The sequence below is a fragment of the Pieris brassicae genome, chromosome 12 (assembly GCF_905147105.1).
Source record: "Pieris brassicae chromosome 12, ilPieBrab1.1, whole genome shotgun sequence".
In the NCBI taxonomy this organism is placed as follows: Eukaryota; Metazoa; Arthropoda; class Insecta; order Lepidoptera; family Pieridae; genus Pieris; species Pieris brassicae.
Window position 1 is genome coordinate 11,108,481 of NC_059676.1, and position 27,643 is coordinate 11,136,123.

Sequence of the window (27,643 nt, forward strand, 5' to 3'; positions counted from 1 at the left end):
TTTGCACAATATCCAAATTCATTTTTATTTTTTATTATATTCTTACTCTACTCAACCTCTTACTTTGTCTAGGTCTGACAATTTGAAGGCGGTTTAGTTTTTTATTAAAAATATAATTATGTACTAGCTATTTGTAACTATTGAATTGGTCGGATTCGTGATAATAGCATGTACAAATTTAATTTACCAGAAATTAATAATGAAAATTTAAAAAAAACACTCGTTTTATTCAGTTTTACCTACCCAACCCTCTTCATTTCACTCATAAAAAAGTACGTACGTACTTTCCCTATAAATTTTTTACTAAATCTACATTTTCTAATCTGGCCTACGTAATTTTCAAAATCCGAGTTGGCAACACTTTGCCTGAACGATCAAAATATTTTTTTTGACTTTCGAAGTGGGCGGCTTTCATATTATTTTATATTTTATTGATAATATTCACCAACTCCATTTTAGTTTCAAATAAAAATAATCGAAAAAGAATCATAATAATGTCGGCACAAAATGTCAATGTGTGTGATATAGGAGATGATGTAAAAGAAAAGTTAAAAAAATTTCGTTTTCAAAAGCACACGTCCAATAGTGCTTTGATCTTGAAGGTAACATTTATATTCTTGCAAATTTTATCGTAATTATGTACGTAATTACTCATTTAGGTTAAATTCAAAAACTAAACTATATTTTTACTTTAAAGTTTTTCATGCAAATAAATAAAAAAACAACAACAGATTCAACGAATATATAAATTTAATATACTATTTATTTAGAAGTTATTGTATTTGATTTTTTATAATAAAAATATAATAAAATTGCATTTTTTATACTAAAATTCATAATGGCAACAAGAGTAATTTTCCTTTGTTATTTTATGAGTCACTGTTACTGACCAATAGCAATTAGTTAGGAATTTATTTCCTATAAGAGTGATTAATTAATAAAATAAATGTTCATATTTTTGTTATTGATATCATGTTTAATGGCTTTAGTTAACCTTATTAGGAAGAAAATAGTAATTATATGGTATACCCCTATTTTTTCTTAAGAGACTATTATTATTATATTACTTATGTATTGAATAAAAAAACATATCTGATGCTTGCTACTAAAACTGTGGTCTTACTTTACTACAATTATAATTTTATTTAAGCATTTTATATCCATAGCTTATTTAATATGTATTTACAATTTTGAAATAATAGTATAGCCAACAATTTTATATTTTTGTTCATAGAATATATATACAACATTCCTTTAGTTATTTTAAGGTCAAAATTAAACTTAGTATGACATACATATTTTTATTACCAAAAAATCCAGGTAAATCGTGAGAAGCAGGCTTTGGAAGTAGACGAGGAGCTAGACAGTATTGAGTTAGAAGAACTGCAGGATATCCTACCTTCACATCAGCCACGGTTTATTGTGTACAGGTAATTTTTACATACAAATCATCATAATCATGGGTTAATTATATACAATTATCAATTTTAGTTATAGAATGGAGCACAGCGATGGACGAATATCCTTCCCTATGTGTTTTATATTTTATACCCCTCGTGATGCGCATATGGAACTTCAGGTACTTTGTTAATATTATTATCAGGTAGATTTTACAAATGAAAGGCATAAATTCGACTTTGTAGTAAGATGTGGAAGCTTTGCAGCCATATGGATATGCTAATTGCTATTTAACAGGACATTAACAAAATTTAGTAAAAACTTTAAACAGAATGAGATATATTAAACTAAACTGTTCCAGGTGATGTACGCAGGTACTCAACGAGCTTTGGCTGCGGCCGTTGGTGCCCCAAGACTCCTCGAGGTGAGAGAGATAGATGAACTGACCAATGAGTGGCTTCATGAAAAGCTGCAACGGTAATAAAAGATATACAACAAAATAATTAACAGTCTAGTTTATGGCGACCAATATGTATAAAATAATATACATACATTTTTAAAATATTTATCAAGTCAGTAAGTAGTGTTAATTGGCAACAAAAAAATTATTTCTTTTATCTAATTATAAAACAACAAATTTGAAAATGTTTAGATTACACTTCCTCATTCTTTAAGTTCTTTTTAAATTATATATTTAAGATGGAAATAAGAAAATAAATAGGAATTATTTTATGAGAACCAAATCTATGAAGCCTGAAGAGATATTATTTAAATGAAGTAGGACACTGCAACAGATATTGGCGTATTAGATAATAAAAATACTACTGAAATGTGTTTCATTGGAATTCAAGAAATAAAACCAAGTGAATTGGGTTAGAAGTTTAATTTTTTAGATTTTTAGAAAAAATATTTATAGAATTATGTATGTTTTTTGTCATATACTATAAACTTGCCAATTTAAGACATTTATTTTTTATATGTAAACTACACATTGGTTATTTGATGGATGGAGAAAAGAGATTCCAACAATTGATAGTTACATGATAGACATTCCATATAGAATTTAGTTTACATGCCTTTGCTAAAAATATAATGTAAAGTTTGATATGGAATATATTGCAACTTTTGTGATGTGTGGCATTTTAATGTATTAATGTAAGCAATCGTGTGATTTTACAATAAATGTTATTTATAAATAATATGTTTTTAAATTGCGTTAATCTTGGGGTAACATTCCTATTCATTCACATGAATATGTAAAGGCGTTGGCAAAAAGATATTAAAAGCTAAAACATCTAAACAATAGTTTTAATTGAATTTAATTCTATAGGTATAAAGTTAACTGATAATTAATATTTGAAAACTTTCCTTAAATATTCGTTAATTCTACATGTAAAATTATCATAGTTTCGTAAATACAAGATAATAAGTAGTTGAACTTTTTCGTAATTATTGCTCTAAAATGTATGCTTGATTCCCATTAATTTCGCGCTCTTAGTGGTGCATCCGGTGAGGTCTATCCCGTACGGTTTCATGTCTTCATAGTTTAACTCAGCCAGGGTGCGATAGCCACATTTGGCGGCCAGAACTTGTGAGGTGATCGCAGTGAAAACCGTTGCTACACCATAAATGTTAAACGTCTTGCATATTTGCTCTCTGAAATATTAAGATGTATAAATTTGTACTCGGCAACGTTTGTCGAAGGTTTGTTTATAAATGTATGTATTTTGATCACCAGACATAAACAATTTGTCTCTCACCTCGCCGCAATTATCCTAGCGCCTATGTTCTGTCCGCGGTGTCCAGGTAGTACCGTCAATCCACTGGAAGTTAAGATCTGGTCTACCTTGTACAAGTCAAAAACGTCCACAAGCTGTTCAGCCACTGTCAGGGTCCTTAGCAATTTCTTCCATTGCTCACCCTTTATCTGCAATTTGAATTCCACTTATGTTATAATTTCAATCACATTTATAGGCTATTTGTATAATTATAGGCATTACATACAGCATCTAAATTCTCTTCAGCGTCATCCCGGCTCTTCACCAACAATATGTTAAAACCCACCAGGTCTTTAGGCTGTCCTAGCTCCTCGGTAAAGCAGGCAATGCAGAGACCTTGGTCTGCTATAACTTCCCAGTTTGACCTGATCGTTTGTATAGAAGCTGGATCCTTCTCGATCTCTGAAACATATCGCTGTATTTTGTACAGTATGTCAGATCTCAGGAACAATTATATTCTAGTTACTTATTTATGCTAAAAGATAGACAAGGTATTTTTATAAAACAGCGTTAGTCTAAGGCGAAATTCCTAAAATGTATCAGCCATTAGCCAACATCTTAAACAAAAGTTTTATTGAAGACGTAAAAACAAAATAACACTTCTGTATTATGTTCATTTACCCAATATTTGACACAATGGTTCATCGTCAATAAATGTCTTCTGCATCATGTCCAGGCACTGCTTCCGCCACCTTTCATCCATGTCACGAATTTGGTACCTGTAGATATATAGACACTTGTGTTTTTTGTGCGGGAGATGTACAGGCTTTTTCTACCAAACCAAAAAATTCCCTTCAGTTATAATATGGATATTGGTAGCTAGTGAGCGAAGTCGCTATCTTTTAGATATTTTGGAAACATCATAAACAAACTTACATACGAGCTGGTTTCCCATCTTTCTCTCTTCCCTGAAACCTGGTCCACACCTGTCCCACTGGAAACGACGCAGGTCGCTTCCAATTCATCCTGAGAGAGATAGTCGTAAAAATATTCCAGAGTAAAGATTTGGTTACAGCATTATATTGGAATTACGCGGTTCTGCTTCTGCGAGGGTTGGTAGGGGTGGTGGTGGTGGTGCAATTACGGTTTAGCATTAGTGAACTGCAATGCCTACATGTTGATGGTTAGCTAGATTAAATTTTTGTCCGAACGAAGACAGCAACACCATCTATTAAAAGCTATCTATGATAATGTATCAAATGGAAAATAATAAACATATAAAAACCGCAATTTAAGCACTCAAACAGGAATTTTGACTAGTTAAAGTGGAGGTAGTTTGTAGAACACTACTACTACCGTCCAGAGGCGCACTACTTTCCCAAAAACATATGTACGAATCACTTAAGAAAACGCCTTCATTTGTACGAAAATTTGATAAAAGTTTACGGTCTCTCCGTGATCACCACAACATGGGATTCTATCTTAAGTTTACACATTAATTCAAAAGGAGTGTTCAAATCTATGGGACGGATATTCGAATGTCCTTTAGCGCAACATACCTACAATTCAAATGTAGATATATTCAATATGTTAGAAATAATAAAGTTTTATTTATTTCTTAAAGTAAAAACAACTTGCCTTGCGATGCCCAGTGAATTTTGTTTTGGAATTATTGGAACTTTGTTTATCAATTAAACGAATATCATCAAAAAATACTTAAATACCCTAATTTTTGACACTAATTTTAAAAGTTTAATACATTATTTAACCTTTTAAATTACTTTAAAACACAACCATAATTACACCTAGATTATGTTTTCCTATAAGTTAATAATGGAGATTCGTTAGAACCTAATTAAGTGGTCAAATCATAACTTCTCTTCTCTCTCGTTTAGGTTTCTCTTAGTGTTAATCAAAACGAATAAAATAAATAAGTTGACAGAAACAGGTTTTACCTCAAGAAATAAGCAATATTAACTCACTCACTAAATTAACACTGATCGACTAAACAAATGCAAATTATTTACAAACTTCCATTGGACACAATACGTGTGTGTTATCTCAAAAGCGACTTAATCTCGTCTTGATAAGAATTCCGTAAAGTGCTTCAATGTGTATTGGCTATTTATATGAGTATGTAAGTTTCCATTGTACGTATCGTGCATTTACTCATAGTGGCCCGCGATTTTGTCTAAAAAACCCTTTGGTCCATTTTAAACTTCCTACCCCAATATCAAGTATCAAATCATTGTAACATGGATACTGGATTTTTTTGAGCTCGTCAACGTTTCTGACTTTGCATTGTCACTTTAGAAATAGCTGGTTTCATATATCGCGAGGTGGTAATTTAGAATATTTTTGTAATACTGAGGCACTCCTTTTCTAATCAGTCGTAAAACTTGAAATTATAATGGACATAAGCTGATGCGCGTACGCCGATTTACTGGGTATGCGTCACCTTGACCGATCACAACCAGTAGTAATAACAAGTTACAATTTACTATCGTACTGGACATCGAAGATAACGCTTGTACACAGAATATTTGATAAAACTACGTTATGGTACATGGTAGGTATTACGTATTATCTTTGAACAAAAAGCGGAAGTTCTAGAGCAATTATAGGCTTCATATTATGAAATTATGCTAAATGTATCCGAAGTTTTCGCGTTACATTTCCAAATGACAAACACTCACTTTTCGCAACTTAAAGCAATTCTTTGTTATTATTTTACCGTACTCATACTTTCAGAAATGACATAGTAGGACGACCTATTAACTATTTAAATGTTAATGCTGTATTTTCCTGCAATAATAAAAGTATTTGAGAAAAATAAAACGATGCAGCAATTGCAAGAAAAGCACGAAAATTTTTGTCAAAATATTGTATACCAATTGGGTAAGAGAATGATTCGGAGACCCTTCGGTGGAAAACAATCTTCTATGAAGTAAGAAACATGGCTGAAACCTACTGGGTTTAACACACAAATTGTCAAATTTTAGAGTCTAGTTTTGTTTAATAAAGATTAAATTAATTAACTATATTTATTGTTAATAAAAAATAACAAAAGCAAAATAATAGTCTCGCTATTCCTTGAGATATGATACCCATTGGCGATTGTGATAATAATTGTCTACTCACATAACTTTTTTTTAAAGTGGGGAAATGCATTACGCATAGCCCCGCGGCCTTACCGACTGTCTGGGGCGGAGGCTTAAGCGGGAATTGCGATCTGTTCACAGCCACACGGCCTTACCGACTGTCTGGGGCGGAGGCTTAAGCGGGAATTGCGATCTGTTCACAGCCACACGGCCTTACCGACTGTCTGGGGCGGAGGCTTAAGCGGGAATTGCGATCTGTTCACAGCCACACGGCCTTACCGACTGTCTGGGGCGGAGGCTTAAGCGGGAATTGCGATCTGTTCACAGCCACACGGCCTTACCGACTGTCTGGGGCGGAGGCTTAAGCGGGAATTGCGATCTGTTCACAGCCACACGGCCTTACCGACTGTCTGGGGCGGAGGCTTAAGCGGGAATTGCGATCTGTTCACAGCCACACGGCCGCTGCGCCACGAGCTCACTCCAGACAAGGCGCGGCAACGGCGGAGCCTCGTCCGCGGAACTCACGTGGCACATTAACCAGTAGTTGGTCTACACAAAGAGACATGCATCTTCTTCTTTAGTCTCGTTGGTGTTTTGGTGCACTGGTAAAAAGTATTTATATTGAAATATAGTTTTAATAAATATAAACGCGAATTTATTTATTTATTTACACAGCTTGACGTTTTAAGTACTTTACTTTAGCATCAGTTAACTCTGTGATCAGTTAACCTATGTTGTCTCCTATAATAAGCTTCGAAGACAATGAGGCATAAGACATTATAGGACCATACGTGCATAACATTTGCTTGAGAATGAAATAAATATTAATGTGCGTTAGATGTTGGTTAACCGTGGTCACTCGTAGTCACCAGTTATTGAAAGAGTGAATATCAGCAACATCAGTGGTGGTGGGTAGTGCGAGCTAAAATAAACAATGTGCTCCTACAAATTCTCTCCAGGTGCTGTGATTAAGACCTGGGCAATAATATATCGATAATATGCCTAAGTTTCAGCTAAAGGTTTTACAAAATAAATTAATAAAAAAGTATTTCATTACCATCTAACAAATTTTACTTTGAAATCTATCTAAACTGAAATTCGAATACGATCGCATAGTCATAACTTATTTTATTTATTTATTTTAAAATGGCACACTAACGAAACACATACAAACACTTACAGATAACACACGACATACAAAAACACAATACATGCATGTGCATGAATGACGTGTGCAGAACAATTAAAGGAAATCATTACAATGATAAAAGAGAGAAAAAATTATACAATGAAAATAAACTAGATTAAGAAATACAAATGTGTATTTTTTAGAAAGTAGAATATTGAGTGTTCCAGACTGTGTACTATATTCCAAAACGCTACAGACCAGAGAATTGAATAATATGATTTTATAATTGCTTTTTATGCTATATATTTTTGAAACTATTATTTGACCGTTTTATGAAACCGAGCATTTTAGAAGCTTTATTGACTATGGCATTAAAAAGCGGTATAAACGATAAATTAATATCTAGTATCTCGTAGTAGTAACGTATACTGCACTCGGAGCGAGTCTTTACTCGCCGACTTGCCTCCTGAGATGTGGGAAATAGAAGTAGTGGACGCATTTCAAATACGCTTGTGAAGGTTTTTAGATGGACTTTGGTGCAGTGATAGCGTACGACGGTGGTGTGAACTAAGATATACTCATGTAAGTAACATTTAATGAGAATAAACTTCTTTATAAACAACATATAAACATTCTTGTCGGCTGACGGGGTAGCACCCCGTTAAATGAATATTTTAAAATGACGTACATTTATTATGACGCAAATTAAATCTATTTTATAAAGCTAACAACATATTAAAAAGGCAACAAATTGTTATTTTGTTCGACAAGCTAGCACATCACTAGTCCGTCCGTAATGTTATATTTCCCGAATCCCAATGGCCAGTGCCCGGCTGTGTTCGGAGGCGCGCGACGTCGTTACAAATTCGCGAGTAGGTATTTTCGTACACAAATAAGTGTTTTAAAAATAATTTTATCTGTCTGTTGTGGAGTTCGACTATGATTTTGTAAGTATATTGTGCTTAAAATAAACGTTTTAATGTTTATTTTCATAACTAATATGGTTCCCGCCTAAAACTGAAATAATGAAGATGAAGCGACTGATAAACGGCTTTTGGTAAAATTATAGTTTACTGCAGTGAGTGAATATGTGTAAGTATTAAATGTGTTCGTTGTGTTGTAAGAGTAGTTAAGAAACAATTTCATATTTATCCTTTATTCATTACTCATTTACTTCTTGAATAGGCAATGAATGAACCTACCGAATAATTCATTAATTGAAGAATTCTTCAAAATATTAATTAAATCTAACTTACACTTAACTTAACTCACACTATAACACTATTACTTACATTTTCTGTTTCGCTTTTATCGTTAGCATCCTATTCTTAATATTTACAGTAATTTTACAAATGCCATTAACTGTTATGGTTATGCTTGTTACGCGTGTTGCAATTCTCGCTGTCTGAAGTCACAAAAAACCTACATACGACAATATACATTTATTTTATGATCAGCTGATCAAAAAGAAATATAACTTTCATCGCCTCCGTTTGTGATATAAATCTATCAATATCAATCATTATATAAATATGTCACTCTGTGTTTGATACATTTCCCCGATCCAAAGATGCGCCAAACTATTGTAAACACACCTTCATGTTTGTTATTTTTTTAATATTAACAGCTACTAATGACAATAAGTCTTAATATAAATTTTTTGAATTGCATTGTGAAAAGGTAGCAGTTCAATCGCCACTTTTCGTGTGACATTTTTCTAGTAGTTGTACATTTGTTTTGTTATGGGTTTAGATAAGCAGTGTTGACGATCGCTTTTTCTATTTTGGTTTTTGCGATACCTTCATCGGGACAAATACTAATAGTTATAATTTGAATATTTATCTTTTGTAAACAAACAATTGCAACAACTGTTGCCATATATATATACCTAATACATAGCATATCTTGTGCCTATAACGGGGGAATAGTTACACCAACGTAGTAACGTAGTGTTTAAATAACTATATTTCTCATTACAAAATTATATTTTATTTACATGAGAAACTTAATATTATGTATATATGTATATATTCCACTAGATTCACGCTGACATGCATTTTTAATGCCCCTTTGAATCTGTCAAACATGCTAATATTGCGAATTTTAGATGGCAACTGAATAACAGTTGCACACCCTCATACCCAATCGACCTCTTCAATTATGATCCTCATATTCTAAGCATAACTATTCCTAATATAAGGTTCGAATAAGAAAGCTTTTATTTGTTAGACCTCAACTTCGCCTCATTTAAGTAACACTGATTTCAGTGTATTGTCTTGATGTAACTTGTATGTGATTAAGCTTGTATTGTAACTCGACAGTTTTTGTTTCGGCAGAAATGGCTACTTAGTCACAAAGCCAAAATGTAACCAAGGATTATATTCTTTAGTAAAATAAGGTTTACTTCGTTAATGGAAAACAAAAACATTGGAATGAAAGTAAGCTATGGCGACTATACCTCGAATAATCATTAAAAAGGTGAAAAAACGTTCGCGTAAACAGACTCGCTGCCAAACGGTTCTCCTTCAATCCCTCGCCTCACATATGTATCAGCGATGATTCTTCAAAAATTCTCCAGTCGTCTTCTGTTCTCGATGGCTGAATTATTTAGTACGTTACCTTTTGTTCCGGGCTATATTCATAACGTCGGAATAATTAACCCTAAACCCTTCGACTTTTATATATGAAACATTGTATCATTAGGTACCTACATTTTGTAGACAACTTCGTGAACAAGAGAAGACAATTTAACCTTTTATAGTATGTATAAAACTGGAATATTCGTAATATTGATTATTTGGACGCATTAGAGGGTTAAACTTTAACAAAATTGTTTAAGACGTCTCTCCTAAGCTGATTATAGAATTTGTAAACTATTTTAAAATTTGGCACGAGACGTCGTTCGCCCGTAATTTCTGTAATTTTGTGGATAATTTTTATTCCTGAAGTGCAACCACGACATGATTTAATGCAATTTAATTAAAGACAAAGACATATTCAGTTCTGAAATCGTAATCGCAATCGAATGAGAATCAAAACGTACACTTCACGATTAGCACAAGAGTTACTTAACAGTATGTGCTAGCATATAATTATAATGAATACACATAGAAATTAAGAAGGAGATCCTTAAGTGGGGTTTCAACTTGACGAACGACGACTGCTCTATAAAATGAATACCAATTTTTAATTTTTCTTTCAATCATTGATAAACGATTTCGTGATTAAAGTTGAAGAAACGTGGTTTTATATTAATTTGGGAAACATACGTCATGTCTGTATAAATAACTACAACCGTTTGTTAGACTCGTAATTTTGATGTTGTACAACAATCAATTCAATGGACAATAAAACTGCAAGCATTGTGATGAAATTTTTGACTTTTGGCACCGGATGATGAGCGGGGCAATCGCATATTTGCACCTTAATAAGGTTTATAGGAAACGCAATTAACCTTATTTCTTAAATGACCGAACCCAATACAAAGTACGCAGGTGTTGGTATGCTTATTATAGAATTACTGCTCTACATGCGTTTTTCAGTCATGTCTTGAGATAACTTTGCATTGCCAATAGATGCGGGCTCTCCTACCGAATAAACAATATAAAATTTACCTTGTTCATTCAAATAAATGCTTCTACAAAATATAGTCCTGCTCCATTTTAACGAAATACGTGTTTCAGTGACACATTGGCAGAATGACAAGCAGTCATTAGAAACCACCGATATCAGTAGGTTTCGACCTATTTTCTATTACTGCACGGCCATTCACCTACGGCTCATTCAAGGTGTGTGTTCATACATTGAAAAGTCACATTTTCCTTACTGTTAAATGTTAATTTTTAGTGATTTCATAGTACACTTTTACCAGGACCGTCTTATCGTGATGCGAGGCATTATTATGTTTATAAATAAACGTGTAAAGCGAATTTCCGAAAATCACCGAATACTTAAGTTCGAAAGACGGAAGCTGAAATGAGAACGACTCATACACGATTATTCGTGTATCAGTGTCGAGTGTCGGTGACCGCTGCAAGTATAATCACCTGGAACTTGAGAACCAAGAAGCATGCTTTCCGTACCATATCAATCTTGTCGTAATTCGAGTACTTAAGGAACGCGAAAAAGTTACGTAGTCTCTATTATATCATGAAATAATATTCAAGAATTTCGCCCAAAATCTCAGTAATAAAATAAATGAACTTTCCTATTACATCAAACATTAACCTTAAAGTTTGAATAAAGTTTTATTAAGAGAAATTTTCTAGGTAATTTGTTCAAAATAAAACAGCAGAGTACCTAAGTTTAGTTATTTTCATTTCTGGAATAATACATAGGTACAGTGTTCCAAAGCTTACCTACTGAGTTCGGGTTACTTGAAGGCCCATCTTCTTCTACACCCGCTGAAATACTAGCAACACTAAAAAAAGCAATCTTAAAGCTTCAATTACTACACTTATTATGAATTGATAAAGAATATTGTGAAGAAAACATTTTAACAGGCGTTTACTGGGCAGTATCATTTGAAATTAATTGTTAATCAATGTCTACTTTGTTAGAGTTCTGAGAAACAATACCAAATATCATTCAAACTGGACACTGTTATTTTTATCGTGTTTCACGTGCACTCTGTCTATTTATAATTTAACGTCTTTGGAGCGGTGTGAATTTTAAATATTCTGCTAATTATAAAACATCTTAAGCAATTGGATATTAAAATATGAATCTAAAGTATACAAAATATCACTATAATTCAACAAAAAACATTGGGCAAAATTATGGCTGTAGAAGGCGTCCACACTGATATAATAATAGATATAACATAATTACTACTTTTTTTCTTTAAGTTTACAGGTTATTTAAGTCGGTTTATTATAATGTGGCAATGAGTTAAAAGTTACTCTTATTCTTACAAATCGTAAAATGTTAATATCTTATAAGACCTAATAACTAATCCCAGCCAAATAACAGCCACTAAACTAATTTTGATGCGGTTGATGTCAACCGTAAAATATAAGAGAAGTTCGAGAGCCACTTACACACGTTATATTGCGACACAAGCCACTTGTAAAGAAAATAAATAAATACGGACAGGTATAGCCAAGAAATTATATTAAAAATAATAATAAAAAAAACACTCACGTCTTGTTTGTTTAAAAAGAAACAAATTACTGGTTTGCGTCGTAGATAATTATCTCTGTAAAATGTTACTATAGATTTGTTCAATCAAGACTTCCACTAACCACGACCCCTACAAAGGTGTTTGTTACAACAAGAGCTTGATAGGGTTTTGCCTCGATTCATAATTATGGACGACACACACATGGGTTTGCCATTATGGCATGAAATATGAGACCGTCATCTAAAACTCAGTGGAAATTCCAGTTCCAGTCACCGTTAACATCATGGGTGGTTTTTTTTGGAACACCTTTTGATCGAAAACCTTAAGTATGGAGCTACTCGAAACTATATTACGGTGACTATGTACGCAGAACCAATAACAACAGTAGTCGCCGTGGTACATGTTTTTTATGGGATAAGAAAGATATTTAAAAAGAGGGAAAAAAGCTATAGCTTTAGAAAAAATATATACAACCTGATTAAACCTGACAAATAATAAAATAACATTAACATAATTATTATGAGTTTAAATGCACACAATTGGTATCTATTGTTACAGGTTCAGAATAGAGTTGGGGCAACGACATACTAATTAAGTATTTTTCTTTTATTAAATTACTAAATAAAAAGAATATGCTTCAACGGACTAAGTTAATATTTGCGTAAATTGATTGATCGTCGATAGCAAAAATTGACAGTGGCTCAGGATCAGCAAAAGATGTCGCTGGTGGCGCCTAGGAGAGTGCAGTTGGATTGGACCAATTCAATACCATGGTGAGTTTAGATTATGATATGATTTTTCGAGATTAATTCTTACTTTTTATGGGTTACTTTGAATAGGGCCAGCTATTTAATCAAATTAAAATCACAATAAATTAAAGTCATAATAAATAACGCCTGCCGCTTGTTTTAGCAATGTTTCATTGTATTATATTCAAATATAAATATATTAAAGTAAAATTTAATTATTTGAAATAAAAATCGATAATTATTGAATTTTTTTATTTACGAGGTACGTTTTGACTATACGTGGTCAATGGTCACATTTAAGTTGTTCTATGTTAAAAATTCAAAGGTTAGTTAAATTCAAAAGAAATTCTAATTATCCTTACAAAATTATTTCAATACGAACTTCACTCGGTAGCGAAAAAAATTATCCGTCAGCTGAGCTAATGTCAAAACGACCAACAGACAACTTCATACTAGTGAAAACCTGTCATGGTCGCTCGATCGATGTGTGTCTCTGTCTTCTGTTAAATTCGCGAAAAATGCGATAATATGTCGCATAGAACGAGGAATATGTCTAGTAACGCTAATTCCACAGTTACACGCGCGATACAATAAAAAAATATTTAAATCGTTGTTTAGTGTGGTTTACTAAGTGAAATTTCAGCGAATCTAAATTTATTCACGAAGCAGGCACCTAAATTTACGCTGGTGAGATCTCTATTTCTATCTAAACTGCTGTCAATTAGCTTTTAAATATTATGCTTATTAAATTCAGTGCATTTTTAAATAGATTTTATGTAAATCTTACTCCTAGAATTCGAAAAATCGATTTTATGTGGGTGGGTAGCAATGGAACGTCCATCTCGCTCTATTATAATCCGATCGCGTGAAGATGTGACGTAATTCAAACAAACTGCATAGCGGTGTAGTGCAGGCTATATCGGTGGATGTGCTTATTTATCCCTTTCCCTCATTTGTCTAACAGTTATCAATTTGATGTGAAAAGATCGTTTTAATTTTTAACCAACATTGGATAAAAAATATTAACATTATTATGTGTCATAAAACATATAATATATCCAATAGAATATTTTTTTATTATGAGTCAAATAAGGATAATTTTTTATTGATAAAATTAATCTATATTTTTGGGTCAGTTGAACTGATAGGGAAACTGTTTTATCCCTGCCAATTGCAATTGTAATTTTATGTCAAAACTGATGATAAGTTAGTCTGTTTGGATTTTTGCCTTTTTAAACCATTATTATTCTAAATATTTGTGTTATTAAACAGTATTACTTGGTATCTCTTAGATAACTGTCAACTGTAACTTTGCTTATAGTGCTTCAATATAAATAGAATTTTTTATTGATTAAGTCCAACATTAGAGTGAACAATCTTAGTTAGACTTAAAGGGTAATGTTGTTTTTGCAAGCTATTGGTTTACATTTTAACACACATACTTATCTTTTTCCATATTTCAATTATGTTATTTCAAGCAACTAGACTTATATTAATAAATACTACATAGTCATACTTTAAGCATCTAAGCTTTGCTATATGTAGGAATGCATTTGACAAACAATAAAGGAGGCCCTGATTTTCTATGAAAATATTACTTACTGGTGATAAGGTGTATTAGTTATCTTATATAAATAATATTAGGACCTCCTGTCGTACTATTGTGGGAGACTGCTGTGGCAGTGTATGAATAAAAAATCTTACTAACACAATTGTTCTAACTATAAAGATAAGTCTTATATGAATACAATAATGGCTGATTATGGCTAATTATTATTTGGCTTTGTAAATTTTCTACAATGCTAAGCTTAAATGAGGGTAATGCTAGTAAACAGTCTTAGTATTCTATGTTTTGGTACTATAATTTCATGTCTGTTAGACTACATTTGCTCTTACATTCACCACACCATACCAGTTACACAAAAGGTTTTTGTGATCTTTAAACATTCCCAACACATGATCCACACGATAATGTAGTCTGTTAAAGTGACCTAAAGCCAACCATTCCACCATATTTAAGACTGTTTGCACTGTTGTTGAAAAGTGAATACTGTTTTTTTTATAAACCATACATTGACTATGTCCCAAAGCTATTTTTAAGTTATTATTACAAATAACCATAGTCCTATTTCTAAATTGCTTTTGATTTACAGACCCAAAGATTGCTTCTTATTATACTATAGAAACAACTTATGTAGTGACAGAAATACTAGAGTAATTTTTAATTGAATAGAAGCTATAAGTGTGTATATAACTGTAGTGTGTGTTTGTGACTGTGTTTTTAACTTGTTGGTCCAGTTAAAATATGGATATAAATCTAATAATTTCAGGGAGCAGGCTGGGTGTGATCGTGAGACGTACGCGGACGTCGCGCAGCACCTCTCGCATCAATCGAGTAAGAGCTACAAAAGTGAATTTCCAAAAATATTCGTAATAATTGCTGCATTCTTATTACGCTTATGTTTTCAGAGTCCTCGTCTTCGTCGGCCGACACAGCCTCACAAGGCTCCGGTTCAGCAGAGCAGCCTAAACCCAACAAATATGAACCGCCGGTAAGTAATAATGGCACCTACTTTATTTATGCTCTGGACAATATCTCTGGAAATGAAATAGACATGTAGTTTTTGAATATAATATTTCAGAAACAGGAGCGTCGCGCGGATGTCTGTCCGGCGCGAGTGCAGCCCAACCCGCTGTTGAGGTAAACCCTACTTTATATTTGTAAGTGATAATGTTAATGTGTTCCTCGCCTGGAGCTACCCGGCCGTCGGCGATCAAAGCTATTGAAGCAATCCCACATCTACGCAGTTCATTCCCAGCGGTGTTACAAAATTGCCTCATCCATCGCTCGGTCGAGAGGCACACGCCCTGACAATAACTTAATACACACATAAATAATGTCTTAAAGAGATCGAATAATGTCGTAAAGATCTTTGAATAACGAAACCACAATCAAAGCAAACGGATCACTGCTCCAAGGATACGACGACTTGCGTGTAAATTACATTATTGTCAATAAACGGATAGTGACCGTTTTAGCCTCAAGAGCTTGCAGGTCAATCTTTCGAAAAATCTCAATTGACTTTATTAATGGTTTCATCAGAGCCAAAATGGTAAGACAAAAATGATAATCGATACAAAAATGGAGAGTTGAAGGTTTTTTTAAGAAAATAACGTGAACAGATCTCGGACCCTTCCTAACTTCGGCGGCAAGTGCTCCCGCGAAGGCTCGCGTTGTGACACGTCCCGTCGCGCGCATCACATCACCATGGCGACCGAAGACCTGCTGCAGCCGGGGCACGTCGTCAAGGAGAGGTGGAAGGTGAGCTCTTTCGGAGTACACGATGCTCGAGCCGCATAATTTAGTTAGATTACGTATAAACGTCTCTCGGGGGCTCGTAGGTGATGAAGAAGATAGGCGGCGGCGGCTTCGGCGAGATCTACGAAGGTCTGGATCTGGTTACGCAGGAGCAGGTGGCCCTGAAGGTGGAGTCGGCCAGGCAAGCCAAGCAGGTGCTCAAGATGGAGGTGGCCGTTCTCAAGAAGCTGCAGGGTGAGTCCTCGAACGTTTACCTGAATATACTCCGTTAAATGTCGATTGACGTCATCGTCTACGCAGGCAAAGAGCACGTGTGCCGCTTCATCGGCTGCGGAAGGAACGCTCGCTTCAACTACGTGGTGATGCAGCTGCAGGGCCGCAACTTGGCCGAGCTGAGGCGGGCTCAGCCCAGGGGCGCCTTCTCCCTGTCCACGACCCTCAGGTGCGATTCCAGTGCGATTCCAGTGCGACCCTGTGTGTCCGTCGACACTTCCTTTCCTCTACTAAGGCTTCGTAAACTTTTCCCAGGCTCGGCCTCCAAATACTCAAGGCGATAGACTCCATTCACTCGGTGGGCTTCCTGCATCGGGACATCAAGCCGGTGAGTCGGGCTCCATATCGACGAATATTTCCTAAATATGTGGCGGTCGATGAACAAGAAGTTCAGACTAGAGAAGACTAATTTACAATTTCACCTCGCAGAGCAACTTCAGCATCGGGCGGCACCCGTCCAACTGCCGGCGCGTGTACATGCTGGACTTCGGGCTGGCTCGCCAGTACACCACCAGCACGGGGGCCGTGAGACCTCCCAGGGCCGCGGCCGGATTCAGAGGTACGCTCGTCGACCGCGTGCCTCGCGTGTCGCGTCCGCGAAGTGGCAAATCAAAATAAAACTAATCGGTGTTCGGCCACAGGTACGGTCCGGTACGCCTCCATAAACGCCCACAAGAACAAGGAGATGGGCAGACACGACGACCTCTGGTCGCTCTTCTACATGCTGGTCGAGTTCGTCAACGGCCAACTGCCCTGGAGGAAGATCAAGGATAAAGAACAGGTATCGACCCTCGACTCCGATGGAAATGTCGATTTTATTTAAATTTATTTGGTTCGATTTATTAGAGAATCGTTTGCGCAGGTCGGCCTCATGAAGGAGAAGTACGACCACCGCCTTCTGCTGAAGCATCTTCCGTCAGAACTGCGCCAGTTCCTGGAACACGTGCAGAGTCTGGAGTACGCCGACGCCCCGGATTACGGGATGCTGGCTGCTCTATTGGAGAGATGCTGCAAGAGACGCGGTATTAAGGATACCGATCCCTATGATTGGGAGAAAGACGTAAGTTACTATTTATATTAAGATTTAATCTTCGTGTTTGTCTGCGACTGAGGAAATGGAAGGAGGATCCTCTGGACGAGTGTCGCACAGACTATTTTCTACCCCTTAAGATCTTGTGTATATCGTATAATCATTGGACAGAGTGTTCCCGCTCGCGCCCGAGTGCCTCTCCAGGCCGCTCCGGAATTACCGCTACAGCCGGACGTACCGGACAGGGTGAGCGCATTGTTTAGTGTTTTTACTATAAATGAATTATTTTTTATATATTTCTCTCGTTATCACCGCAGACGTCTCGTCGACGCGAGCCAGATGCGACGACGGCGGCGGGAACCGACACTCAGAGCAACTTGAGGACGTCGCCGAGACATGCGCACGCGCACCTCAACGGATACGTCAGTCGTCTATTGGTTTTTATCATTTCGTGAAATGTAGCCGGTATTAGCTTCTGTGAAATTTTAATCGATTCGTGTCGACGATTTCAGTCCGCCACCGTGGAGAAAGTGGAGAGGGAGAAAGAGAAGGAGCCGGAGCCGAAGACCACTCCGGCGCCTTCCCCCGACAGGCACGTCAAGGTATCCGTCGTCCTATCGTCCGTCTCTCGAACGAAGCGAAGGCGAAACGTTAATCTCGTGGACCTATCCTTCGCAGGAGACCTCGACCTCGGCCCTGGCCAGCAACACGCCCGGTCGCCCCGAGAGGCAGAGCGTGCCGCCTTGCAAGCCTCGACCCAACGCCACGGGTAACCGTCGTTCGTTCGTTTGAAACTCCTCTCCATCGGTGCTCGAGAGCGTCGTCTAAGCCGTCCTTTATTCGTGTACAGGTGCTCCGACCTTGGCCCGCCTGCGAGTCGTCACGGCTCCGCCCACCTGCGTCCAAGAGTTGGCTCAAGCCTCGCCTTCGATCACCGGTAACGACAGCCTCACCCGCGTCTCCGGCGTTTGGTTATCTCGTTCGTAACGGATTTTTTTTTACAAATCGACACGAACGTGTAGAGGTCTGTATGGTCGTCTAACCGTGCTCTAATGTGACGAACGTTCCGCGCAGGCGAGACGAGCAGCCCGCGGGTGGTGGCGGACGTGGACAGCGTGCACTCGGACGCGCACTTCAAGCGAGGTGAGGCTCTCGTGCGCGGTCGGGGCTCTCTCGGCTCTCTGTGTCGTAACGGGCTAAAGGCAGACGTCCGCAGGTCGTCGCGGCGGACGACCGACTCGCGCGGAGCAGAGCGTGACGCAGTGCGCCGTGATGGAGGACGAGAACGCGTCGCAGGCCGTCACTCGAGGGGCGGCGCTCACGCTCGTCTCGCTCTGGAAGTCGCAGTTCGACGACTCTTCGGAGACCACCGACAACGACTGGAAGCACGAACACGCGCAGGTGAGTCCGATCGTCTCCGGCTTCTCGATCTCCGCTCGAGCGTCTCCGATCTCTGTCTAACGCGTCAAACGGACGCGACGTTTCATTCCTTCAGTCTCCGGAGCACCGTCAACGAGCTTCGGCGGTGTCCTCCTCGAGCAAGGAGCCTCGCACCCAACCGCCGCTGACGCACACGTCCCAGCATCACACCCACACGCAGCCCACTCTGCCGTCGCAGCCCACTCTGCCCTCGCAGCCTACGCAGATCCACGTGGTCGTGCCCGGTATCCAGGAGCCCGTCGAGCCGTCTCCCGGTCCGCAGGTGCGTCTCTCGGCGCGACGACGGACGTTCGAAAGCGAGTAAAATATCCAAACGTTCATTTCAGGTTGAGAAGGAAAAGCCGGAGATGACGGAGAGAGCGGAGAAGGCGCGAAGTCGGTGCTGCCTGCACAGCGCGGGGGTGGAGAATTTCCCCAAGGTCGTCCCGCTCCTGCCCCGCAGCTGGTCCTTGCCCGCTATCGGTGCGTTAAGATAATGTCTCATTTCGTCCGTTTTAGGCACGACTGTTGAGTTCCTCTCGCCTCGACTTCGATCTGTGCAATAAACGTTTGTCGATCTCTGAATTACTGTTTTTATTGTAATGTTTAGCGGTAGTTCGCAGTGAGAGATGAGATCACGAATCGAAGTAGTCGTTCATCCGGCGAACGTTCCAGGCTCGCACGTCCGCGACATCCGGCCTCCCCTGCTCCAGCAGGCGTCCTTCGACGACGGCACCGGTGCGGCCCTGCGGTACCGGCTCGACGTCATGCGGGGCGTCGCCGCGAGGCTGGAGCCCCACGAGCCTTCGCCTAAGCGGATCGTCCGCCGCGGGAGCTTGCCGGTCAGATCGGCGTTTCCGGTCGTAGAGTCGGACGCGTCGAGGGACGGCCGCGGCCTCCGTCTGAAGGGCGTCGATCGATCGCGGAGCGCGTCGAACTCGGGCGGCGCGTCGGCGGCGGGAGGCGCCGAGGCTCCGGCGTCCGCGCCCCGAGAGGCCACCGTCTCCAGCCGCCTCGAGATCAGGGTCCGCCGCGACGACGACGCCTCGCCCCTGCACTCCGGTAATCGACCGCTTCCGACCCGCCGCGCTGACCTTTCCCAAAAGATATCGCGACCTAACGCCGTCTCGTCTCTCCAGCGGTGCGCATCCAGTCGGTGGTGGTCGGAGCCAACGAGGAGGCCTCCGTGTACTACGACGCCACGGACAGACATCGCGACAAACGGTACGGACCTCGCGCTCGTCTCGCCTCGGATTGAACGGGGTGGGAGATATCGATGGGCATAACTGATGTATAAACTGGGTTTAAGCAGGTCTTCCACTCGCAGCGCGGAGAAGAGCCGCAGCGGGACGGAGAGGCCGCGACCGGATCTGCCCGACAGGTTAAATCTTTATAGATAGACGACGAGGAGTCGACCCGGCTTCCGAAGCTGTGTTCAATCGTGTCTCATTTCAGAAGCGGTTCCGTGCGTCGCGACGCGAGCGGCGCAGGCGACGGATCCAGTCTCAGAGACGTGAGTGTCGTCACATTTCAGTCTTAGCGAAGTTTGCCGTTTATGATTTGGTGTCCTCGTAGCGATGGCGGCAATCGAACGGCAATATTTTGTTATCTGATAATAATAGAATTTCGTTATCGAGGATAAGGGAACGCAGATAAGAAATAATTGTATCTGTAATTTATGTCACCCTCATATAGCCGGAGAGCTATCTGCTTGCAATAATGTTCCACCGTGATGATTGTTTGCCTTTCAGTTGAGGCACTTTGGCGACTTGCAATGTTGTCGAAAAAACTATTGATTACTTAGAAAACGGTAAATTTCTCTACCGACGTCGGTTGCGATGCGCAAAAGCTATATTTTAAATATATTATTCGCCTCGACACACACAACTCGCACAACTTTATTAACGCTTTCGCGCCCGTGTACGAGAAATACGAACGATTCTTGGACGTGGAATTCGTGCCCTGGGCGCGGACGCGGCGCGTCGAGAACGAGCTGCGATGCCAATTCGGATTCGAGGATTGCTGGGCGAACCGCGTCCAACGTTGCGTCCTCGACGGCCTGCCGGACGGACGGTCGGCCGTCGGGTACATGCTCTGCGAGTTCACGCGGCCTCTGCCGGCCTACTCCGGATCGTACTCTTGCGCCCGGGCTGCGGGTCTGCGTCTCGTCGACGTGGACTACTGCGTCTCGACCACCGGAGAGGAGCTAGACGAGCAGTTCGAGGCGAAAGCGACGGAGCCCATGCGTATCGTCGGCTTCGTACCGTACATCGTAGTGAACGGCGTGGCGGACTTGGCTCTGTCCGAGTCGGTGCGTCTGACGCCCGAGAGAGTGATCTGTGCGGCGCTGGCCGACGATCCCTCTACGGGTGTCGCTCCGGCGGACTGCCCCAACCGATGACGAAACGACTACTGACCGAAAGTGTACTTTCTATAATTAAAATTCAAAAATTACAATATTCCTTATCAATCTAATCAAATATTCGTTTCGACATAGATGTTTATAGTAATTATAGACCATTATTGTATCGGCATTTGAGAATTGTTAACATCGTTTATTTTTATATTTATTAAACTTATAAAGTGGGCGTACGTAATTATTTGATAGAACATCATCTGGATATTCTAAAGCTGCGACAGAATAAAGACACTGCTCGTAATGTGCTAAGTTTTATTTGACAATTTATATTTTGCAAGCGACGACCCCAGTGCTAGAATCGTCCGCGAGTGCGAAGCAAATGACGCTCTCCAGGCGCCGCGAGCTCTGCTGGGTGACGGCCCTGGAGGTGACACCGTTAATGACCGTGTAGGGAATCGAATTGAATGCCGCGATCGGCTCGGCCGCGGCGGCTTCGGCGGGAAGTTCCAGTGCGTCGCCTGAGGAAGAGTACGTTTGAAAGGTTTGAAAGTGTAACGCGAAATAAGGGCCATTGAACGTATTTTGCAGAAGTGGGACAAATGATAAACTCGACTTTATTTACTCGAATTAACCCTAATGAGACACGGGTTTGCGTTACTCACCTCCTTAAGCAATAGTCGGTGTCGACATAGTTCCGCAGTCATCTAGAAAGGAAATTAGTCGTGGTACTTAAACTCAACACAAAGCATGCTCCACCTGGAGCATTTTCCGACCTCTGGACGCTTGTTCTCCAATACACTCCTTTTTGACCGCACTCAACGCAGAGCGACTCGAATCGAGGACTACCTTGTTCTTTCTGATCCGTTAAATCCTTTGGCGTCGCGTAGCGTCCCTCTGCATCTTCTTTCGAATGTATGTTGGGCAGTTTTGTGAATGAATTAACTTTATAAATAAATCCAAAATGAAGGTGGAATTATACTTAATTTCTTGTTTAAAATAACTCTTGTAGATAAACGATAAAAAATTGCTACGTTGGCGATTAAAACGCCTGACCTACATATTTTTTTACACAATATTTTAAAACATATAATCGGTAGCGTCACATCATCATCATCATCATGCGTCACAGAAATTGAGCCTCCGGATTCCAGGAGACCATTTGTGTTTACCTTTTGTCCCACTTATGAACCATGATCTTGTCTACTTCGCTAGAGTAGCATAATCGTGGCTACAAATACATGTCAAGTCACGAATTTCAGTAATAAAGAGCACGACGAAGCCGTGTAACTGTTACCTTTCGAAGTAGCCATACAATTGTCGACATCTACCAGCCTCAATCCTGCCCGCGCGGCGCAGTGGTAACTGCCGGTGAACCCAGGCCGGGGGTCAGTGAATTCGCAATTCAAGTACGACACCGTAGCCGTCTGGTTGGATTTTAAGAAATCGAGAGCACACCGGTGCAGGCGATTGGCCCAGCAGTCTGCCGCTCCGAATTGGCATTCCAGTCTACCTTCGACCCTAGGACGAGAGTTAATTGGTAACGTTAAATGAGCCTGAGAAATGATAACGTTAAGACTCGTAAGGACAAAAATGCATTTCCATTGACTGCATTCTCATCTCGACGTAGCTAATTACCTACGAGTCTTGCCCCACGACACGAACTCGAAATCCAAGAACCTTCCATACTTGGCAAACACCGGGGCGACGCTCTCCGTGATATATCTCGCGACGTGGGGACAGCCCGCGGTCCCGCCTATTTGCACCTTCAGCCGGCCATCTACCGTCTGGACTCTACTAGCGGCCGCGGTCAGCAAAGACAAGAAAATTACACAATATATCGTGCGCATGGCTGCCGAGGAACTGCCTTATCGCATAAGATTATTCGCGATATATTAATCGTTTCGTAATTTAAAATCAACCAACAAGGTTAAGTGTCCAACTGCTCGTGTGTGTAGCGATCGACGGGCAGCGGCTCTCGTATTCCGGTGGCAGCGGGCGCTCACCGGTTGGCCAAGTGCGCTTCTTGGAGCGGAGATCGAGATCCGCCTCCGCCCGCCGTCGACGACCTCACGCCCGGTAAGAGTTATTTTCTCTAAATATATTTAACACCTTCTGCCGTGTGTAATGTACGTGCTATTTATGGAATAATTATGTGATCGATATAATTAAACAATTGTTGTCTAAAGTTTGAAAACAATTTGAAATTCCTTTAAGAAATTTAAATTAATTATGCGTTTAGACTCTTTTTTTCAGTAACTCTGATCTACCATTGTTTGATGCGCAAATAAGTGTGGATGAGTGAGTCGGTGAATCTAAAGAAATTATATTTTAGCGTTGCGCCGGCGCAGACAGAACTCCGATAAGTATGCGATGGATCCCGCCCGGGAACTGAACTTGAGATTCGCGAGACCGAGACATCGTCCCGTCGCGCAGCCGCCCGCCAAGTGAGTAGAGGCTCCGAGGGTAACGCAGACTCAGAGGGTAACGATTAACGAGCGATGTCCGACAGGGCGGAGTCCAGCCGGTCGGGCTCGTCCTCATCGGGCTCCCCCCCTCCCGCGGGGAGCTCCCCGGCGCCCCCGCCCCCCGCGCCTCCTCCCACCGCACCGCCCCACAACGCCGCCAGAGCCAGGCGATTCCGGCCGCTCTCCATCGCGCCCTAGCTCAGTTAGTACACTCGCTATTCTTTCGTACCGCCGAAGCACCGCATCGATGTCCAATGATTATTATTATATATTGCCTTAGGAGAGACTTGCCCACACTCACGCGGCTCCGTCTTGCCTTCAATTGATTGTCAGAAGCGGAAGAAATAAAATGTTAAATTGCAGGAGCGGAAGAACAACTCTGACAGCAGTGAACGTGTGTTCGACCTCAAATGAACATACTCTGTACCGAGGAAAATGTGGTGACGCAGGTGTTCCGGCGTATGGTGTTCCAGGATCGTGAACTGTTTATTGAGCTCTCCTAATCGTGAAACCGAGCGAGCCTGGGACACAATTTGCCATCAAATAAATGAACGAAAACCTAAGCACACGTACTTCTATACGTTTATCATTTACAGAAGAAAAGTTCTTATCAAATTTGTTACTTTGAACCTTTCGTCCATACATACAATGGACCGATTTATAAATACAGTGTAAACACTAACTGGTAACTACAACGATTATTATTTAGTAAGAATAACGTTAAGATTATGCTTCCTTCGTGCAAAGAGGTCACAACCAACGTGGCAGTAATGAGAAAACAGCTCGTTACGCGGAGTTTGCACTGTTTATAAATCTCCGTCTCTCTTAATGTTACTTATTCTCCGGAATTCAAGTTTCTTGTCATACTAATTAACTGGATTGCTTAGTCCATTTTTGTACTTGGCTTTCACGACAAGGTCGTTTGTGACGCATTGTGCGGTTTCAATCCCTGATCGAGATCCCGCGAGTGGATTCGTTCGGTTCCCCTGAGCTTCGTTTAGTATGAAATAATTAAATGTTAAAAAAAATTTAAAACGGTGCATGCACTATCTTTAAAAGTAAAAAAAAAAAATTGTCATTTCACTAATAATTAAAAGTTTAATAATTGTAAATTATTCGTCTCATGTACTTTTACTTCGTCGTTCGCCCGACACGAACTTTGCCGTTTCAGTACGACCGTGTAGATCCTTAAATCTTAAGTTAATGAACGTTTTGAACTGATTATTGTATTGTTAGTAATTTATTAGATTTCTACTTTAAGCCCCAAAGCTCATTTATTTAATGTATTAATTTAATGTGAGGCTGGCCGAGTGTTCGAGTCGAAGCGTGGCCCGCCCTCGAAGCCAGGAAATCTCATCGCTGGCAACGATTTCTCATTTGTCGAATGGTATCTTTGGCCAGCCGTGTCACCTGCATAGTATATGATGGAAGAACGCCTCCGGTGTTAATTTCAGAGACTTCGTTAATCTATTATCATTAGAGCCGCTTAAGAAGAGTGTTTCGCCATATCGATATTAATAAAGTCAACTCGGTACGATTAGATGCTAGTGTAAATAGGTTTCAATTTCAGATTACGAAACAAAGGCAGGCCTTCTGAGAGCACTCGCAATGATGAGTCGGATTGTTTAGTTTAACGAATTATTCTCAGAATGATTGCAATAAAACTTATATTTATTATATATAGATTATTTGATGAATTGCTTATTTTAGTATTATAATGGTATCCGTGACTGAACTTCTAAAAACTGCTTTGGCCGTGCGAAGCAATTTGCCTTTGTTTTTTAATTAGAAAGTCAAATAGTTATCTATCTTGCTGCTGACATTGACATTTTGCTCGCGAGACCAAATAATACAGTAACAAACATTGAGCCACTCGTTGAATTGGCCCGATGAGGGCGAAGCTGAAGAAACGGATAAGCTGTAGGTATTTTATTGGTAATAAATGAATTTTGAATGTCGACGCTACGAGTGATCGTGTGAAGAGTTCATTAACTGTGACGGTTGTGTACGGAGATTTGGCACGAATCTGTCGTGACTTTGAAGCTCTGGTGTGAGGTACCTCACTTGAGATAGTTTAGATACCCTGGTGTTGTAAGAAAGTGGGCACAATACTATTGTAAGAATTGGATATGGATCAGAAACGACACGGCAATCGCTTTCATGAATATGGATTACATTTAGTTATGTATGGGTTCAATCAAACGGCTCTCTGAAATCAAAATGAATAGACAGTGAGAGAAGAATTGCTTATGAAAGGTCCGTATATTTTTTAGAGACCTATGGTCTTAAATCTCGATGTGAGTCGTGTTGTACATTTTTTAATATGTATTTGACTAATCTGTTTTATATGTTAGTGTTGCACGCGAATTTCGTCGATATTCGTTTCATGTCTTCAGGAGACATTAAAAAACGTGACTTTTAAGTCTATATCTTCGAACTATATACATATGTATAAATATTATTACTATGTTGTTATGTAGACGCCATTCGACTCTAGTCTCTGCTGCTTAGTTTAGAATAATGTAACAAAACTAGAATTAAGATTTATTGGTAATTTCGTGCAAAGGCAGCGGCGTGCAACTTGACTGCGATATTGCAGCTGTCAGTGGTGGTGGACAGTTGTCAGCTGCGAGTGAGAGTAGTCGAAATTGTGTTTGGCGGGAAATAAGCTGAAGTTTACTGTCGCTTGGGGTCGGCCGCGGGCCCCACAACACATTCTAGTCTACGAACAGCTTCCGTCTCATAGTTATATTGATAACAGATTAATAAAATTGGAGACAATTATTTTTGACATATAATAAATTATGTATAAAGTTGTTGTTATATACTTAAGCCCTTTTAATGGATAAAATTGCGGCGCGCTGACGCGATCCTATGTCGGAGATGCACGCTCGGTTATGTTTTGTTTTGCGACTTTTTTTTTATATTTATCAAAATATGCACAATGAAATTTAAATAAAAGGTATTTGCCCTTTAGGTCTTGTTTTTATTGACTTATCATTCCTTTTAGTTTATAATTTTAAAAAAAAACCATTTTATTTTACCAAATATAATAAGCTCTAATGCACAAGTGAACATACAAACATTAATCACAAAAATACATTTAACAGTTTAATATGTCGACATGACGATTAGTTTTTCATTACAAACACACAATTTAGCACATGTCTTTAAAAGCCTAATCGGGCCTACCATGAGCTTTCTTAAAAATTCCGTTCGAGATGCAGGTTTAGGTTCCTAAATTCAATAGAATATTTCGTACTATGACCTCCTATATCCTGAAATGTATTGGAATCTCAATACCGATCGGTAACTATAACTTTGTTTGAGGTTCCTATGTAACTGACATAAACCGACATTCTCGAGCGTGGCTGATTTTTATTTATTTATACATAGACAACATTTATTACTAACAAAACACACACACAGAAACACATAAAATAACAAGAATCAAATATAAATAAAAAAGAATAATATTAGAGAGATAACAGTTTTTTTAACAGAAAAAGGTTTAATTGTGTAAAGCGTGAGTGCTGCGGTCGTAATTGGCCCTGGCTCAGC

At 39.5% G+C, this 27,643-nt stretch overlaps 3 protein-coding genes across 9 annotated transcripts; 2 read left to right on the forward strand and 1 right to left on the reverse strand.

The window, feature by feature from the left end:
• The first annotated feature begins 378 nt into the window (after positions 1-378).
• LOC123717169 (glia maturation factor beta) lies at positions 379-1,900 on the forward strand. The gene is made up of 4 exons (XM_045673036.1): positions 379-602; positions 1,321-1,430; positions 1,492-1,579; positions 1,760-1,900. Exons 1-4 carry the CDS (start codon positions 495-497, stop codon positions 1,877-1,879), a joined length of 426 nt encoding a protein of 141 aa, XP_045528992.1. The 5' UTR covers positions 379-494; the 3' UTR covers positions 1,880-1,900.
• On the reverse strand, positions 1,392-8,746 carry LOC123717168. Of its 4 annotated transcripts, XM_045673034.1 has the most exons (7): positions 8,639-8,746; positions 6,311-6,819; positions 4,053-4,142; positions 3,798-3,895; positions 3,403-3,578; positions 3,159-3,325; positions 1,392-3,054 (listed from the first exon to the last, which is right to left on the reverse strand). In XM_045673034.1, the coding sequence occupies exons 3-7, from the start codon at positions 4,139-4,141 to the stop codon at positions 2,856-2,858; spliced, it is 729 nt and encodes a 242-aa protein (XP_045528990.1). In that variant the 5' UTR covers position 4,142; positions 6,311-6,819; positions 8,639-8,746; the 3' UTR covers positions 1,392-2,855. The 4 variants fall into 4 exon arrangements, with proteins under 4 accessions (XP_045528990.1, XP_045528988.1, XP_045528989.1 ...); XM_045673032.1 differs by lacking the exon at positions 6,311-6,819 and having other exon boundaries at positions 8,639-8,732; XM_045673033.1 differs by lacking the exons at positions 6,311-6,819; positions 8,639-8,746 and adding an exon at positions 5,072-5,561.
• LOC123717167 (tau-tubulin kinase homolog Asator) lies at positions 8,184-27,044 on the forward strand. Of its 4 annotated transcripts, none has more exons than XM_045673028.1 (29): positions 8,184-8,438; positions 13,027-13,241; positions 15,548-15,612; positions 15,687-15,769; positions 15,860-15,918; positions 16,401-16,539; positions 16,620-16,770; positions 16,837-16,978; positions 17,065-17,137; positions 17,239-17,368; positions 17,451-17,590; positions 17,672-17,869; positions 18,011-18,085; positions 18,157-18,261; positions 18,352-18,441; positions 18,518-18,608; positions 18,690-18,818; positions 18,914-18,982; positions 19,056-19,240; positions 19,335-19,541; positions 19,606-19,741; positions 19,934-20,320; positions 20,398-20,482; positions 20,571-20,639; positions 20,714-20,771; positions 23,573-23,693; positions 23,950-24,061; positions 24,127-24,284; positions 24,446-27,044. In XM_045673028.1, the coding sequence occupies exons 2-28, from the start codon at positions 13,186-13,188 to the stop codon at positions 24,278-24,280; spliced, it is 3,309 nt and encodes a 1,102-aa protein (XP_045528984.1). In that variant the 5' UTR covers positions 8,184-8,438; positions 13,027-13,185; the 3' UTR covers positions 24,281-24,284; positions 24,446-27,044. The 4 variants fall into 4 exon arrangements, with proteins under 4 accessions (XP_045528984.1, XP_045528983.1, XP_045528986.1 ...); XM_045673027.1 differs by having other exon boundaries at positions 8,190-8,293; XM_045673030.1 differs by having other exon boundaries at positions 8,190-8,293; positions 20,717-20,771.
• The last annotated feature ends 599 nt before the right edge of the window (positions 27,045-27,643 follow it).